Source organism: Opisthocomus hoazin, chromosome 3 (genome assembly GCF_030867145.1).
Source record: "Opisthocomus hoazin isolate bOpiHoa1 chromosome 3, bOpiHoa1.hap1, whole genome shotgun sequence".
In the NCBI taxonomy this organism is placed as follows: Eukaryota; Metazoa; Chordata; class Aves; order Opisthocomiformes; family Opisthocomidae; genus Opisthocomus; species Opisthocomus hoazin.
Window position 1 is genome coordinate 24,500,158 of NC_134416.1, and position 17,078 is coordinate 24,517,235.

Sequence of the window (17,078 nt, forward strand, 5' to 3'; positions counted from 1 at the left end):
ACATGGCTGCTGATCCCGCTCCCTGTCCACCCAGGAACACAGTTAAATGGCACAACAGCTTCGGCTCAAAGTTGACCCCATTAGACCCGGGGAAGCTCTGCGAGGAACCACGCTGCTGCCTGTATCAAGCTTTTCACTCTTTGCAGACCTGGGCTAGCCACGCCATTGGTTCAGTGGGGGCAGAGATATTGTATATAAATTAGAAAAATCACCTGGCTTATGAAGTTAATTCCCATGCCAACGGGGAATAATAAACTATCACCCTCAGCCTCCGAAGCCCAACAAAATGCCAAGTAACTGCATCCGTTGATTTCTTGCCCATATGATAGGCACAAACTGAAGCACAGGAAGTTCCGTCTGAACATGAGGAAGAACTTCTTGAGGGTGACGGAGCACTGGAACGGGCTGCCCAGGGAGGCTGTGGAGTCTCCTTCTCTGGAGATATTCAAGACCCGCCTGGACAAGGTCCTCTGCAGCCTACTGTAGGTAACCCTGCTTCCGCAGGAGGGTTGGACTAGATGACCCACAGAGGTCCCTTCCAACCCCTACCATTCTGTGATTCTGTGATATCTCATAAAAATGGGACACAGGTTGTCTCTTGGCCAGCCAAGCAGCGTGTCAGTGTCAGCGTATGACCAACTGGAAACACTGAAATCAGAAGACAGAGGTCAGAACTGCAGGTGGTGAGGCAGATAACTGCAGCTTCACGGGCTTCAACTCAGTCATCTGACTTGCACGTGCCTGACTGACATTGTCTCTTACAAAGTGAATGGATTAGTGACAGTTTACAGAAATTAGTCATTTTAACAATTTTCATGTGGTACAGTAACAAATGCTTTCCTGAACTTCAAATAGACTGGGCTTCATCCCTAGAAAATCTGCAGAAGTTGCTTCCATCATGCACATGGGTTGACAAGGAGGACGGGTTCTTCTGAATGAGTTCTCAGTAACATGGGAGCACAGACCAACACGAGTCAGACACAGCACTAAAAGCAAACAACCCGAGAGTCTGAGCCACAAACCAGAGACAGTTCAAAAGAACAATAGAAAACTGGATGGCAGCCTCGGTTTGTTTGTGTTTGGGAAGCTTCCACCATGTAGCCAACTTTCTACAGACTTAGCATCCACCACCCACCGTAAATATTGACCCAGAGCAATTTTCTGTAAAATAACTGCTTTTGGGAAGATCAGTGCACACACAAAATGGAAAATCAGACCTTTCACTTCGAATTCACTTCTCTAGGTATCATCTGCACTACAGTTTGAAAACTTAAATTTATAATTCTTAATAATTATAATTCTTATTACTCAGGGTAGATCATTATTGTAATAGGAAAAGCAGTACTTAAGATTTTAAAAAAGATATACATAAAATCACTTTATTAAAGATAAAAAAAAAAAGAAGATGCTTCTTTCCTGTATTTGTGGGAAATAGTTCACTTCTTCCACAGACGTGTATTTCTTTTGTGGTATTTTTGTTCAGTTACTTATTTTTATGAAGATAAAATGTCTAAAACAATTACAACCTAACTAGTTACATGTTTTTGCTCTGTACACTACGTATGCATCTTAAATTACTTTTCTTCATTAACTTCTATTTACTCTGAGACACAGGCCAACCTGACAGGCAAGAAAAACAACTTGCTTTTAAGTAATGTTAAAAAAAAAATTCAAATTCTAAAGGATCGGTGAGGCAGCTGGTAAGGAAGGAAGCTAATTCCTTTACTCCATTATTTTCTGGTCACCTCTTTCTTCCTCCAAATGCAAGATATCCAAATACAAGAAATTAACACAGCTAATGATGTTACTACAGGAGCCTCCTTCTGCATGCAGTGCCTCACAGTCTCCCCTCCATCCCTCCAAAATCTCCACCCAAATCCTTGATACCTTAAACACCCTGCCTCCTCCTGCTAGTGAGGCCAAAGAGTCAAAGGAGAGACAGTTTCCCAACAGTTCATTGCTCACTGTAGCACAGAAGTAACTTACCACTGCTCAGTGGTGTGAGCTTTCACCCACCCCTCAGAAGAGCTGATCTAGACAGCAACAGGCACATCCCCAGCACCTCCATCACACTGCAGAAACCTCCACCCACAAGAAGCTGGGGGCTGTACGGAGCTCACAAGCCATGTTATTGTCCTGTAACCTACCCAACACATCCAGCTCCGTATCAGAGGCATATGCAACGTCACTGCTTCCCTCTCCCCCTTCCCCCACCATCTCATTCCCAGACTGCTGCAGCAAAAGGCAGCACATGCCCCCGGGGGGTCACCCCCAGGGCGATGCTCCAGCACCTTGCAGCTGAGGTGGCACTGGGGAAGGCAGACAGAGAAACAACACTGTGCAAGTAGTCACTGACAGGCCCGCCGAGGACATGGAAAAGGACCGGAGGCACCTAAGCATCCAAGGGAGGGTGGCAGCCAGCATGCTCGAAACAGCAAGGTGGCTGCTGGGACCCCTCCTGTCCTCCCCAGCCCTGAATGCCTGCATTAGCCAGCGTTTCCTCACCACCAGCCCACAGTGCTCATTTTGTTAGCCATGGCGCCTTTCCCCCACATTATCTTCCCTACTTCTCCTGTTCTAAAAACTCAGGGCCACCTTTTCTTCTACCCTTTCAACTTAGGGTCACTGGGCCATGTTAACTTTCAGCATGTAACATTTTGTTTGTAGCTCCAGGCATACCCCCCAGAGAGATCCCCCACCCAGCCGGATTCTTACGCTTTGCTTAAAACGGTGCACCTCGTACCTTCCTAGCAAGAGCACTAGCTCAGGTGAAGCAACATGGAACTGGGACATGGAGTCTGGGTAACCAGGTACTTCTAGGCCATCATGAGGCTGGATGGGTACAGTCCTTCTCTGAAAAGCTGCTTTTAATGTTCCTATGCAGGATAAACATGTGCAGAGTTTGGCCACTAAGTGCTTTGTGGCAGTAGTTACTGGGACTGAAGAAATCTGGTTCTGCAGGCCCTCTGGGGAATAAAGCATGGGCCAAACTTGGAAGGATGTGGTTATTCTCTGGAAGAACTTGATCTACCAGAAGTTTAAGCATGGGAAAGATGGATAGATTTCCTCCCTCGCCCCCAGAAGCTCTTTTCTGTCTCACTACAGGGATGGGAAGGAGTAGGTATCTTTGGTAAGAGGGCATCCCTTCTGTCCTGCAAGGACTGATTATCCAGGCCTGCCCCCTATGCCTCCATATTATAGCAAGTTTCTCTCCCCATCTTTACAGCAGCTGCTTACACAGCTCTTACGCTCCCTTGCACACCTCCCCTTCTTCTAACAGCTAAGCAGAAAGCAAGCAAGACTCCACTACATAGTTCAGGAGAAGAGGGCAGACATACACATCTTTTCCTCTGGCAAGCAAATTACTACCACGATGCAGCGATCGCAGCTGCACACAATACACAGAAAAGGTCCAAAAAGGCAACAGGAAGCAAAGCAACCATGCTTGCCCCAAAGGGCTGGTGAATCAACAGCAAACTGATAGTGAGAAAAAGGCAGCAAGCTTTGTGGTGCAGACACTCCTACCCTCTCCTTTAGAACGGCACAGAGAACTAAAAAAATGACACAATAGTAGTTTTAGAAATTGTCATATTTAAGCATGGCATTGTCATCCTGGAAAAGAACACATTGACATTTGACTACATCCCCACTCCTTTCCTGGACCATTTGCTTTTCGTGGTCTTTATCAACGAAGGCACAGATAACATCCTGCAGCCAAGCTGTCATCCTGAACATCACATCCAGCTTGCGAGTGGAAAACTAAACTCGCATTCCACCTCCACGCAGTAAGTGCCTCGGCTCCGCACGGCCTTATGACCCACGCAGTGCTGTGGGCAAACAGCACCTCTCACAGCTGAAGGAAGGCACCTAAACACCACAAAGGCCTCTTCAGAAAGAAGGCATCAGAATCCTCTTCCATTCTTAAGCTAGATTTGTAGAAGACATAAGCGTTATGAGCCTTGCAAAGCTGTCCACAAATGTACCTTGGTGGTTCACCGAGGCTTGCAAGACAATCAAATTGCCATTGTCAGAGCTGCCGTGGGCCAATGCACTGGATGCAAGCTGTTAATGCGACACTTGATCCCACACAGTTTGACAACTCATGGACACAGAGGGAGAACAGTGTGGGCCACCTATACACTTTCATCCGCTTGTCTACTATTCAAAGGAAGATAATGTGAAGAATAACCTTTGAAATCATGGTCACCACATCACCCTTAGCAGACTTGTCCTCCCTCATCTATTTTGCTACTCACTAGGTAAAGTCCACAAGGTTCCACAGGGCAACAGCCACTTCCTTAAAAACATGGAGACAATCTTCAAATTGCACCTTTCTGTACCCAAAAGCTTTGTACCCACTGCTGGCTTTCCCCCACTCCAAGGATGATGTGTTCCCAGCAGTCCGGGCTCAGCTCCCAAGCCCTAACCATCTATCAATTAAGTCAAAGCAGTTCCAAACTCAGTAGCTCTGTCCACGTTTTCCTTCTCTACATAAACAGCTTTAGGGAAGCTGCATTCATTCACAGGTGCCCTCCTGGAGGAGGCTACAGCCACAGGACTAAGCCCATCACTCCACACTTGCGGTGCTTGGGTTTAGCCAGTGACCACACTTGACATATGAGTGTGGAGGAGAGGGGGTCCGAGACGCAGGCTGCACAGTGAGGCTCGGAAACCTCCAGGGCTTGCAGCTACACATGAACACTAGACAGGGCACCGTGGAAGGGACAGCAATCTGCAGGGGACCAACAGCAGGATATCACGGTATTTCCCAGAAAGGTCTGCTGTTGAGAAAGATCTGGAAGACAGCCTTCTGTAGGCCAGCCTCAGACCTCACGCACAGTAGGACTGGCCTAAATCTAGTCCACAGTAAAACCTCTCAATCTCATGCAGCGGACACGCAAGAAGTGTGCTAACAACTTCACCCAGTGATCCACTCCTGTAACACCAGATTACTTGCTAGTGTAGACATAGCCTCTGAACATGGATAGAGACGAGGCTCTAGGAATCACACTGTCAGCATCGTCTCAACAAATCCCAGCTAACATAAGGTAAATGCCCTCTCGTCATCAAGCATGCACTACTTTTGACCCCCCCACGCATTCTAAACAGCATCCTTTCAGAACAAGGAGCAAGGCAGTACTACTCACATCATCAGGTAGACAAGGAATGCTGTTAAGACAAGGCAGCATTAGATTTTGCAGATGACTGATACAGTTAAAGCCAGTGTAATAGGATTACACACATTTGCCCGTCTGGTTTCAGACAATCTGCCCAAGCTAACCACACTTGATGAAGGGCCTCAGTACTACAGGTAACAAACACTGTTAGTGGATGTAATTTAGCGTACCCACAGGAATCTGCAAAGATGGCTTATGAATGTCTTGCTGCAAAAACTAATGATGACTTAGATTTCTTTGGAACACCTGAGATTAAGAGCGCAAAAATGACAACACAGTTCCCAAATTTCTATGGTATCATACAAAATGATACAGATGTGTATAATTCATATATTCTTGACCCCTTAGCCAAAGTTTTTCTACAAGCGACATGGTGATGCTCAAAACAGAATTATTCATGTCCAAATATTCTGTATTTCTGGAGACTTACCCGGCATAGAAGTCAGTCGTACTGCTTTGTATTTCCCTTGACCCATAAGAAGTGTCTATAAAAAACACACTTCAGCATTTGCCAACTTCCATTTAACAAGAAGCAATTTAGCAGTTTCAGCACCAAAATCTTTTGTGACCACCACTTTGCTCTGATAACCTAGTACAAACTACGGTAACTTTTCTAAGTAACATATGATGTACAGCATGCTACATGTACCACTTTTTACACCAGCCTTCCTTCCCCATTAGTTACCACTGACATACGGTAAAGAAACAGCAAAAACGTTATAAGCAAAATATGAATTAAAGAGCCCCTTGTGCTTGTTCCACTGGGTCAACATCCACACCTTTGCACTCTTTCTCCAACTTAGGCTTTGCAGAAGCATCAGGGACAAAATGCAACTCCAGGCAGATAGAGAATTGCGATTGCTTTCCTAATTGAAGCTAAGCTACCAGAAACTTTAGAGCAGAGAGATTTAAGCTTCAAGTTTTAAGGACTAGTGGTTCACTTATTACACCAAGCACTGCTCGTACAGTACAAGGGCAAGGCAGGCTGCTTGTCTGTAGAGGTTTCAGTGAATTCACACCCATGCTGTTTTGCAGAACATCCCAGTAACAACTTTCTACACAAAACTGCACCTATTTCCCCAAAACTCACAACCTACAGAAGGCAGACAGCTTCTCCCCTGTGTGTATACACACACAGACATACACATACTGATTTAAGCTTGCCAGACACCCGGTTTCCAGTTTTTGGAAGTATCTTCATATTGAATTAATTGTAAATTTATATTTAGTGGAAGCAAATTAAGCGGTTACATGAAAAGTTTTAACTCGCAGAACTTCAGCATTAAGCTTCTGAAGGTACGTCTTAATCTACTTCAAACTGGTTTTGTTAGTTTAAACTAACCCTAGTTCTCACACAATTTCTCCCACTGTTGCAGCCAGTTGCACTGAACTCTCCATAGACATGCCCACGTATTCTGGCACATGGTCATGAACTCAGAAGTGAACGGAAAGCTCACTATTGAATCATTTTTCCAGTCTCTCTGAGGTACTTTATTGTTCTCTGTGGGACATTTTCCAGTGTTTTGTGTAGTCTGCTTTAAAAACACTGGCAAGCCCTTTGCCTTTGTACTTCTACAGACCTCTAGATCTTTCCCAGATCAGGAAGTCTTACAGGCTTGTCTACGGTGGATGCATTCCAGAACTGCAGCAGAACAGATCAAGAGATATCAACAAGAAGTTACGACACAGTAAGATTCTCTGCCTTGCTGGAATAATGTCTTATGCATTATCCTATTCCACGACAGTTCAGAGGAGGAAATACTTTGGAATTACAAGTGACTTGGTTTTGCAGGTGACCACGTGGGGCAGCTACATCTATTTAAGTACAGCTGTAATGAACCAGCTATTCTGCTGTGTCTGTCCATTTTCCTCACTCGACAAACCCTAGACCTTCAGCCTCCCAATCCGAGTTAGCAGTAACATGAACAGTGTTACTGCTAAACTGCTTTGAGATACTGATACAGTAAGCATCTGCAAATAATTAGATTCCTATATCATACAGCTGTTTAGTTAACATATACAAAACACAAAACTTCACACCACAAAGCCATGTGGTTTTACTTTCTTAAAACCACCATTTGTCATATAAACAAAACTAATCGAAATATAAAGTAAGATTCAAGTAACCTAAATTCAATCTGTCAAGTTGAAAGCTCAGAATAAAAAAATAAATAAAATGGGGGAGGCATGGGGGGAATGGGGGATGGAGGGAGCATCTGGAAATTTCAGATTATCTCTTACAAAAAATAAGATCCCAGAGGAACTATCACCACTAGCCAGAACATCCACAACAGAGGCTGTAAGACTGAGTTAGCCTTTCTTCCTGCCCTAATCAGTTCAGTGTTCTGGTTTATAGCACATCATTATGAGGAACTGATACATGTAAGGCCACAGATCAGCTGATTTCCTGGAGAACAACCACCACCTGAGACAGTGGCTCCACATCATCCTCTCCTGGAGGATTACTATGAAGACACCATCCCAGAAATGCCAATTTAACACCTTTCCAGAAAGCAGAGGAACTGTACAGAAACCTTTGTGTTCCAGCAGATGGAAAACACAGCTCCTCTCGCTATACAAGACTCCCCACGGCAGAACATGCCTGTGGAGCCGTGACAGTGGGACACAGCATAGAGTGACCACAGTTTTGTAGAGTGAACTTCATCTTCAGGTGAGACTTGTCCCCTTGACAAACCTTCATTTTTTCTGGGAGTAAACACTCCAAATAAGCAATGGGAAGAATTTTCCAGAGGGGACAGGAACACAAAATAGGACTAACATTAAGGCCCTTTCTGCACAAAATACTTGGATTTCTTGAAGAAGTCTCTACCACATGCCCTGAGACTGCATGATTAAGGAGCTTGTTCCAAGTTAATTAAGATAAAGTGAGGAAAACATTACAGGCCTCAATCTCAAAACCCAGTGTTTACATCCTAAGACCATGCCCAGTCTTGAGATCAGGCTGTGGGGAGGGGAGGGGCAAGAGTGAGATGGAATTAAAAACCAAAGCCTTTAAGCATTCCTACTGAGGATCAAAAGAAAGTTTTAACCAACCTACTATTAAAATTCTTTCTTTGGTATAAATGAAGTCTGGACTACCAATCACAGAAAAATTCAAGCTCTTAAAACACGAGGAGTCTCCTCCACCTCCCAAGCCGCTGCCTCTTTATGGCTGCAAAGGGAAATTAAACATGACAGAAGCCCTCCTCCCCTGCTGCAACACCAAGTCCCCTGCAAAGGAGAACCCTTTGACTATCCTGAGAAGGCTCCCTGTTGCAGTCAACGGTGGACAAACTATACTGGTGCCATCACTGAATACTATGTAGAATCATATCAAAATGTGTAAGTGACATCGGTTTGCACTGGTCTCCCTCAGCAAAAAGGTCCAGCAATGAACCACCAGAAGCTTACCATATCAGCTCCAATCTAACCGCTAGCAACAGATGCAACACAAGTTACACATCAAATGGGAGGAAACCTCCTTACCCTCTCACCAGTAAAGCAGCCACCTGCAAAATACAGTTTGACCAAGCAGTCAATCAGCACTGCTGAATCACAAATAAAGGCAGGCAGATCAGCACGCATGCACATCAGATAGTTTAGAAATGTCTGCACAACACTAGAGTAGTGAGGTATACCAAATTAGAGGCCAGACAGTGGCAATGACAGGACACTAGGAGGCAAATGAAACAGGGCAGAGAAATCAAATCCTAACAGACACTGTTGTTCCACACAGCCGCCCGGTCAGCTAGCTGAGTACTGATCAACCACCGCAGTAGTCAGAGGTGGTTATAAGGGAGACAGAATGGAAGAAGAGAGAAAACAACAAAACTTCTCGGTACCAGGCAGTGTTTATGAAGTAGCTACATGAGAAAAGGTAAGCCGTGAACCCTTTCCAGAAGGAACCCCCTCCATGCAGAAGGCATGCACTAGGCACAAGTTACTGACAGTTCAGAAAAGTCAGTCATAGCAACCTAATAAAATCGGCTCTGTGGTCTCTGCTGTAACAGCAGCATGACTGGAAGGCACGAATACTGACAAAAGCTGGCTCAACAGTTGTAGTTAAGACACATCAAGCAAGAACCAGCAGCATGCCTGACGAGATAAAGTGGCAGACGCTGCAGAAAGCTTTCCTGACAAATGATGACTGCAGTAGGCACTGCACAGAGTGTACTGCTGAAGCCTACTGCCTGTCTTCCACTTTAAAAGCTCACAATTTATCTGAGGTCTGTAGCTGAATGTCAACATTTGATACCAGAATTTCCCATACATCTACATCGGGCGGGCAAACATGATGCGAGACCAAAGCCTGTGCCCTTCCAGGCTTGCAGCTAAAGGCCAAACAGGGAATCCTGACTATCCCAGGCAACGTCAAAAAAATGTTTTGGCAGCTGAACCAAGCTCCTCCCCCAAGCTCAGTAAAGAACATGCAAATAAGATTTTAGTAACAGCAGCCACCTCCACTATCACCTATATTTTTTTTTTAAACCAGAAACTTCTTCATTTTCAACTGACTTCTGTTTCACTCTCTGCGCAGCACAAGATAGGTAAGCTTTTCAAGACCTATGTTAAGATGTTCCCCCTCCTCTTACCACTGAAAAGCCATTATTAAAACAGGTTTAAAACTTGTTTTACAAGCCTCTCACCCAGAGAGCCTCTCGCCCTTTCTAGCTATTGCTGTCGGCAAAGCCTTTCCACAAGGTGGCATATTCTCAAGGGAGCCATATGCTACAGTCAGTACAGGTAAGAAAAATGTTTTTCAGTCTTAAAAAAAAGGAAAGTTGCTCTTTTAGTCAGAAGTTTCAGCATGCAGTCAGAAGACAACAGAATGCAAAAGCCACAATGGAGAACAGGGCTAAGAATAAGTTTAGGTACCTCTCCTTAGTAGACACAAGCTAAACGAGGAACAAAGAGAAACTTCTAAACATTCTTTTTGCACTGCTTGAGTTCAGGCGGGCCAGGATATCCTAAGCTACGCCCCCCGAGAATTTCAGTAATTGCTCTGTATCCCAGTGAGGTGCCTGGGCTCTATGCGATCAGCTGTGCCAAAGAGCTCCGACAGCCACACTGCTGCGCTACACCCGTTCCTCTTCCACTAACACAGGATCCAAGGGGGGGGAGGGGGTGTGTGTGTCTATAGCTCCCTTACACAGTGCTTACACAACCAAGCAGCCCTCCAGTGCACTCCAAAAAGATTTAAAGCAACACCTAATCACTGAGCACTATCTGCCCCCTCGTTCAGTGCAACAGATACCACAGATCGCTTCTCAACGACAAAAGAAGGTTGTTTCACCGTGTTTATATTTACATACTACAGTAAGGGTGGGACAACTCACCTCCATTCGGAGAGCAGCCGTGTCCTGATCGTAGTGTCCCATGATATTTGGGAAAAAAGTCATGTTGTAAGGCATTCCCGAACACCTGGCAATAGTAATCGGCTCACACGTGAACAAGCTGTGCCCTCGCACCAGAGCCAGGAGTAAACCGCACGCCGCGGAGAGGACGAGCCCTCCCATTTCGCCAGGACCTCCAGGTTCAGCACGCAGCCCTGCTCGGTGGTCACAGACCGGTTATCCTTCGCACACGGGTGAAGGCATCTTCCTCTGCCGGTTCCAGCGCCGGGCGAGGACACGGGCAGCGAGGCGGACGATCAGGCCCCCGGCCGCGGCTTCAGCTGCTTCCCCATCCCGGCTGGCCGCCGCGCCGCGGAACCCCCTCTCCCCCGAGCCTGCAGGAGCAGAAGACGCGGCAGAGTAAACGCGCAGCTGGAACAACCCGGCCGCCGCCGCCCGCCCCGAGGCGCGGCCCGCGGGCCCCACGCACCCCGCAGGCCGGCGGCGCTGCCCCCCGTCCCGGGGAGCTCCCGCCCGGGCCCCGCCGCCGCTCCCGACGCCCCGCTGTCAGCGCTCCGTTCCCAGCCCCGCCCTGGGAAGCGGCGCCCGCGGGGCCGGGCGGGGAACCAGGCCGAGAAGTCGGCCCAGGAGCCCGGGGGCTCGCCACGCCCGGGCCGCGCCCCCGCCGCCCCCCTCACCGGGACCCGCCTCCGCGCGGCCCCCTCCCCGCGATGGCCGCGGCCGCCCCGCGCCACCGACAGGACGTGGCGTCTGCCGGGGGGGGGGGGGCGCTCCCGCGATACTTGGCGGGCGGGGCGGGATCCGCACCTTCCCGCCCCGGCCCGGCCCAGCCCGGCCCGGCCCAGCGCGACCCCCGGGGCAGGCGGCGTCGGCTTACGGCGGACGTCCCTCCATCCCCCTCAGCGGGGTGCGGGGGGCTCCGGGCGCCGCAGAGAGCCGTGTCCCGCCCGGCCGCCGCAAGGCCCGTCCTTCCCCCGACGCGCCTCGGGCAGGGAGGTCCCCGAGGCCGAAGGCACAGGCGCTGAACGCCGCGAAAAACCCTTCCACGCAGCACCCGGCGCCGAAGCGTTCAGAAGGATGCTCGACGCCGGCTCTGCCGTACGCGGCGTACGTGTTCAGGCGGCTCACGGGCTGCGGAGCGGCGGGAAGCCCGCGGGTCCCGCCTGTGTTAGCTGCTCCGAGGCCTGCTGCGGGCCGCGCCGCCGGCCGGGGGGGTGAGGGCTCCGCCGCCGTCCCGCGAGGTGCCCGAATCCCCGTGGGACGGGCGGTGCGGGCGCTCGCCAGGCGAGGCTGAGGAGCAGGCTGGTACTAGACGTCGGTGTGGAACGGTGGAATTAAATGAGGGAAAGGGAAGCCACCTGAGGTGTTTGCTAAGGAAAGGGGCGACGAGGTGAGAGCAAAGGGAAAGGAGTGTCCAGACGGAGGAGAAGCACCGGACTCTTGCGCTCAGGCTACCACTGCCTTCCAGAGACCCGGCTCAAGGGGGTCTGAACTGTCCTGCTGCTGCTGCACCTGCGTCTGCTGCTGGCGGAGACCACGCACACGTCAGATACGTGTCAAACACGTGTCAAACACGTGTCCGGCAGTGCTGAGCTCTTTTCGCAGACACAGGCCTGAGCTAACTGAGACCTGCTGAAGGTCGCTAGGCAGAGATGACCATGTTTCTCTGCGTGGAGCCACCCGAGATCTCATCAGGTTGCTGATCAGCCATGCAACTCACGCTGCGCTCCAGGGCTGGAACAGGAAACACCGGATGCCGAGACGCGCAAACTGGGTTTAGGCATGGTTTGACAACGTTCAGGCGGCGCTGCCTTTCTGCTGGTGTGCCCCGAGGTAGTCCATGCAGAGTCGGGCACATTTACCCGGAGAAACCATCCGTGGATGGTGGAGAGCATGAAGCTGCACGTGGTTGTTCAGAGGACCACAAGCGTCTAAAAACTCCATGCAGATCTTTCGTGTATCATTTCCTGTGTCACCCCACAGGAACATGAAACCCCTCCAGATTCCCTTGTGTGAAACCGTTTTAGGACCTGTGTGAATCGTCAGGAGGGTTATACTTACCTGCCACGGATCCACATAGCTCTGCCGTTTGAGCAAATGGGGTAGCTTTATAGCTGGAATTAAATTTGCTGTACGAACAAGAAACTGAAACGGGAGGTGACTAACATTTTCCTAGTAGTTTTCACAGGTGATGTTAAATGAAATGTTGTTTGCGGGTTGTGGAAGTTAACGTGCTCTGGTGTATGAAAACACTCAGCTACATTATCCTTGGTCATCGCTCCGGCTCTCATCCTCCTGCTGGCCTCTGTCCTAGTCTCTCTCAGCAGCAGCTTACCATCCTAGAAATATTAACGCTTTTCTTCTCATGAGCTCTGGGAGGCTGCACGCTCTGCAGCTCTGGCAGTGAGAGCACCAGGAGCGAGCAAGAGACAGCCCCCCCCCACTCCATGCCTGTGGAAGCCAGTCTAGGGAAGTCCCTAATCAGCCCTTCATGACATCGCTGAGTTGCTCTCCGCTCCGGGAGCACGATCAGTTCCTCGGATGTGCTGAAACCTTGCAGAGACAGCACATGTTCAGTGCAGACTCACACTCCAGGAGATTTCTACTGGATTATCTTTCTAGTTTCACTGACTAAGCCTATAGGCATTTTCATGGAAATGGCAGCAGAACTAGCTTGGACCATCTATACCAAGTGAAAAGTCTCTGCTTCCTAGTACGTAGGGTCGACAAATTCCAGACAAGCTTCTGTTATAATTTTAATATGGGAAAAGCATTATGTCTTACATAATTTTCATGAAAGCTTAGTAAGAAGTTTTGCCAAAACAACCAGACAAAAATCCAAGGTGTGGAAATTTCAGCCAAACCACAGAAATTTGTCAAAGTAACAATCACCTGAAAATAAGGTATTGTGAGGACTTAAGCAGCCTGAGCTGTAAGCTCTGCTAGTATCATACTGTATAAATATGGCTTTATATACAGTGATGGCTTAGTTCCTTCCATCAGAATGCATCTTCATACATAAATTAAATCTCTGAAAATCAGATATGGCTAAATAACATTGTTTTCCTTCCTTAAAGACTCTCATGTTTTTGTTAGGTGACGGGAAAAGGCAGAGAAAAGGAAGGATGAGCCTTTCTTCAGTCACGTTGTTAATATACTTTCTTTGCTCGCAACCTAGTTGCTAAGCAAGTTATTCCAGAGGCTGTTCTCAGAGCCATGATCTAAATATATTTGTTTCTGGCTCTGTGAAGGGCTTGACTAACCAGAGTGAGGAATGTGACCACTCTCACTGGTATCTAGCAAAGCACCTTGAAGTACAATTAAGTATTTTAAGGATGTGCTCAAATACATTGCTGATTAGGGATGCGCCTGCTCGGATGTGTAAATACTTTGCTTACCTGGCACTGGAGATATTGTTAGCATTTCAGCTAATGTAATATTAATTTGCTGACCTTTCCCTGGCACCGCTTCAAACAATTATAGTTTAGTTATTTTTACTACAAAGGGTTAAGTGATTTAGAGCCTTGTTTAAATCCTAGGTCATCTTCAGATGCCTTTCGACAAACGTGGTGAAGGGGGTTTCAGCGGTGGATGGCAGCTCCCTTCCAAGCTCTGCTGGCTCCTACCACCCGTGCAACGGATGTGGTGGAACACGTCTGCCCATGCTCCATCCGACCGTCTTAAACCCATCCTCAGGAGAAACGTTGACAGCTTTCCTGGGCTATGAACTGAAGCACCCTTTTCTCCTTCAGTTTTTTGTGGGGACATCCCTCCAGGAAAGGCAAACAGCAACGTGACAATGTTTACTCGTGGTGGGAACATGTTAGTACCCCACATGCTCATGCACTAGGGAGGAAGGATCTAAAATGGTCGGCAGTTGTCAAGAAGAAGCCTACCTCTGAGACACAAGGGGTGTGTATGTGAGTGGCTTTAGTGCTTGAATTCTGCACGTAAGCAGTTGTACGCTGGCTCGAGCTTTCTGCTGTCGGCACAGCTAAAAGCTTCGTAACTGAGTTACGCTGTTGGAACATTGTACCAAAGTTTGACCTAATGTAATTTAAATATTACAGATTTGCCAGTTGCATAGTTTGATGTTGGCTGATTCGGTTAGGAGGTTCATAATGTTCTTATTATTCTACATTTAAAACACATTATTCATAATATGGTGAAATTTAAAAGGCCTAAATAGCCAGTAGATGGCACCAATAAATCCTGTTGTGAGACTTCAAACTGAAAAGTGTAATTCTTGTCTTTTTCTCAAATGCATTTTGGAAATGAAAAAAACTAGCCAAAGCAGCATTATTGTTATAATTTATACTGATTAGTTCATAGAAATAGTCAGGGAAAACATCTGAGTTTATAAACAGAATGTATTTCCTAAGTCAAAACTCAAGCATTTAATTGAACTCGTGAGAAAGGCTTAGTAAGAACACAGAGATGTGTTACGGTAATGTCCTAGTTATTTAGAAAACACAGTCTTTCCTGAGTTAATGCCTTCTAAGCACTTCTCCAATCTCATGCAGTTTAAACCTTTCTTTATAATACATTTTTTTCCTTAAAGCCTTTAAACTGTAACCCTCCCCTAAACAGCAATGAAAACCAGAGAAGGAAGCATAGTGAGGGAGCCAGAAGATTTACGCATTGTTGTGTGCTGACTGCGTTACTGGGTACTTGGAACCTGTGTCATCTTCTTTCCTGAGCAAAGTGTGACCTGTTTAGACTTTAGTCCTTCAAAATATTATGGCTGTGTGGGCTGTGGCCCCCACACGTAAGAAGATGTTGATTTCCTTTATGCTAGAAGGACCTCATCTTTCATTTGTCTGTAAATGACAACACTCTGCCTTCACAGCGTTGCTTTAATAAAACAGTGATTATGCTAATAGTATTCCTTTCCCCACAGGTTACCTCACCTAGCCTTGGATAATAAGCACAATGTAAACTAAACAGGAAATATGCTTGTAAAGAACAACCTTTCCTAAGAATGATCAAGGATATTTCATTCCTCGTGGACTTTTAGCAGCCACCTTCGCTCCTGATACATCTGCAGACTTGTCTTCGTGGGTGACAGTAGCGGTAGCGGCGACAGTGAGTGTTCTTCCTCACGGAGATCCGCTTATCTCGTTGTCTGCGGTAGGGGCAGTACTTAATTTTGACAATGAGAGACTGGGGGAAACGAAATCTATGCTACAGGGCATGGGTCATTTCCAGTGGAAAAGACTGATATAAACCAAGCACTCTGTTACAGTGGACAGGCAAGGTACAGGTGACGCTGACAGCAAAACAGAAAGTCCTGACTTAATGGGGTACGGTGTAGCTTTGTTCTTCGCTCCCTCCCAAACACTGATGCATTAACTTGAGTTGAACTGTCCCTATCAGTAAGACGTGCAATTAGCAAAGCAGGGTTGACTTCTCACACATTTCAAATGCTGCTTTTTCAGTTGGTAGTGAAAAGTATATATTGAAACATGAGGAAGCCAGGGATACAAGACAACAATAGTTTTGGAAGCTCAGGTGCTAACTACTACAAGGTGATTCCAGAGGTGCTAATAGGCATGTTAAAGGCAGACTAACGAGCTTCCACAGCACTGTTCTAGGGTATTGGTGATTATACCCATCCCACACCCAGCTAACGCATACTATCTTCCCATCATAACAACCCTGTGCTGCAGGGACTTCCCAAGTTCTGGGGCACTATGTAACAGAGTACCTCGTACAAAGCCTCAGATCTGTCTGTAAGTACATCCTCCCAACACCTCCTCCCAGTGGGATTTCCGGAGTGGCAGATTCACTGTTTGCTAAGCTGTGAAGGAAGAAGTTCAGATAGGAAGTACAAATTTTTGGTTTTCATTACTTCACAATTTCATATTTATCTTTATTAGCATTTATTTGAAATTCTATGGAGTAAAGTTGTTGTTAACTGTAAGAATTAAGTAGGAAGTATCATGATCCCTGTATCCATCATCTTTACAAATAGAACAGCAAATTGTTTTCTGTCAATTTTTTTGCCACTGTTTATGATAACAGTAAAATTCTTTGAATCTTGTGGTTTTACTAGTCAGAAATAATGAGTGGAGCTGCTTTTCCTAAGCTTCTTCACAGATGCTCCCGAGCTATTACAAAATGGAAACATCATGCAGAACACTAAATATAGTTTCAGCTGAGATATATGGTTCTGCCCGAGATCAATGCAGAACGAAAAAATGAGTCACACTTTAGATCTTAAGGTAACTAACCACATAACAACTCATTTCTCGGGCTAGTAGAATCTGCTGCAGTCCAGGACTTGTGTCAGCATTACTGTTTAAAACTAGGATTTGCAAAATATGCTTGTGGAACCAGTTATACCATGTCCTGGGAGACAGTGCTGACCACTGTTAAGACTTACAAATTATATAAAACTCATTTCCCCAGTCTCCTTCCGTGTCTTTTCATCCTTCCTGTTTAGGATCAACCATTATATCACCAGTCAATGTCTGGAAATGAAGCCTTTCCATCCAGGAATTTGTAGTCAGAAAGATTATGGAGCCAACTGTGTGAGTGTGAAAGC

General features: G+C 46.9%; 1 protein-coding gene across 1 annotated transcript in view; it reads right to left on the bottom strand.

Annotated features, from left to right (window-relative positions):
• The window catches only part of FZD6 (frizzled class receptor 6), a 31,425-nt gene extending 20,175 nt beyond the window's left edge, over positions 1-11,250 (bottom strand). Inside the window, exons 1-2 of the mRNA XM_075415761.1 lie at positions 11,209-11,250; positions 10,514-10,905 (exon numbers count right to left, since the gene is read on the bottom strand). Of these exons, the coding sequence (XP_075271876.1) occupies positions 10,514-10,693 (180 nt within the window). The 5' untranslated portion in view covers positions 10,694-10,905; positions 11,209-11,250. The remainder of the gene's footprint in view (positions 1-10,513; positions 10,906-11,208) is intronic.
• Positions 11,251-17,078: the final 5,828 nt, after the last annotated feature.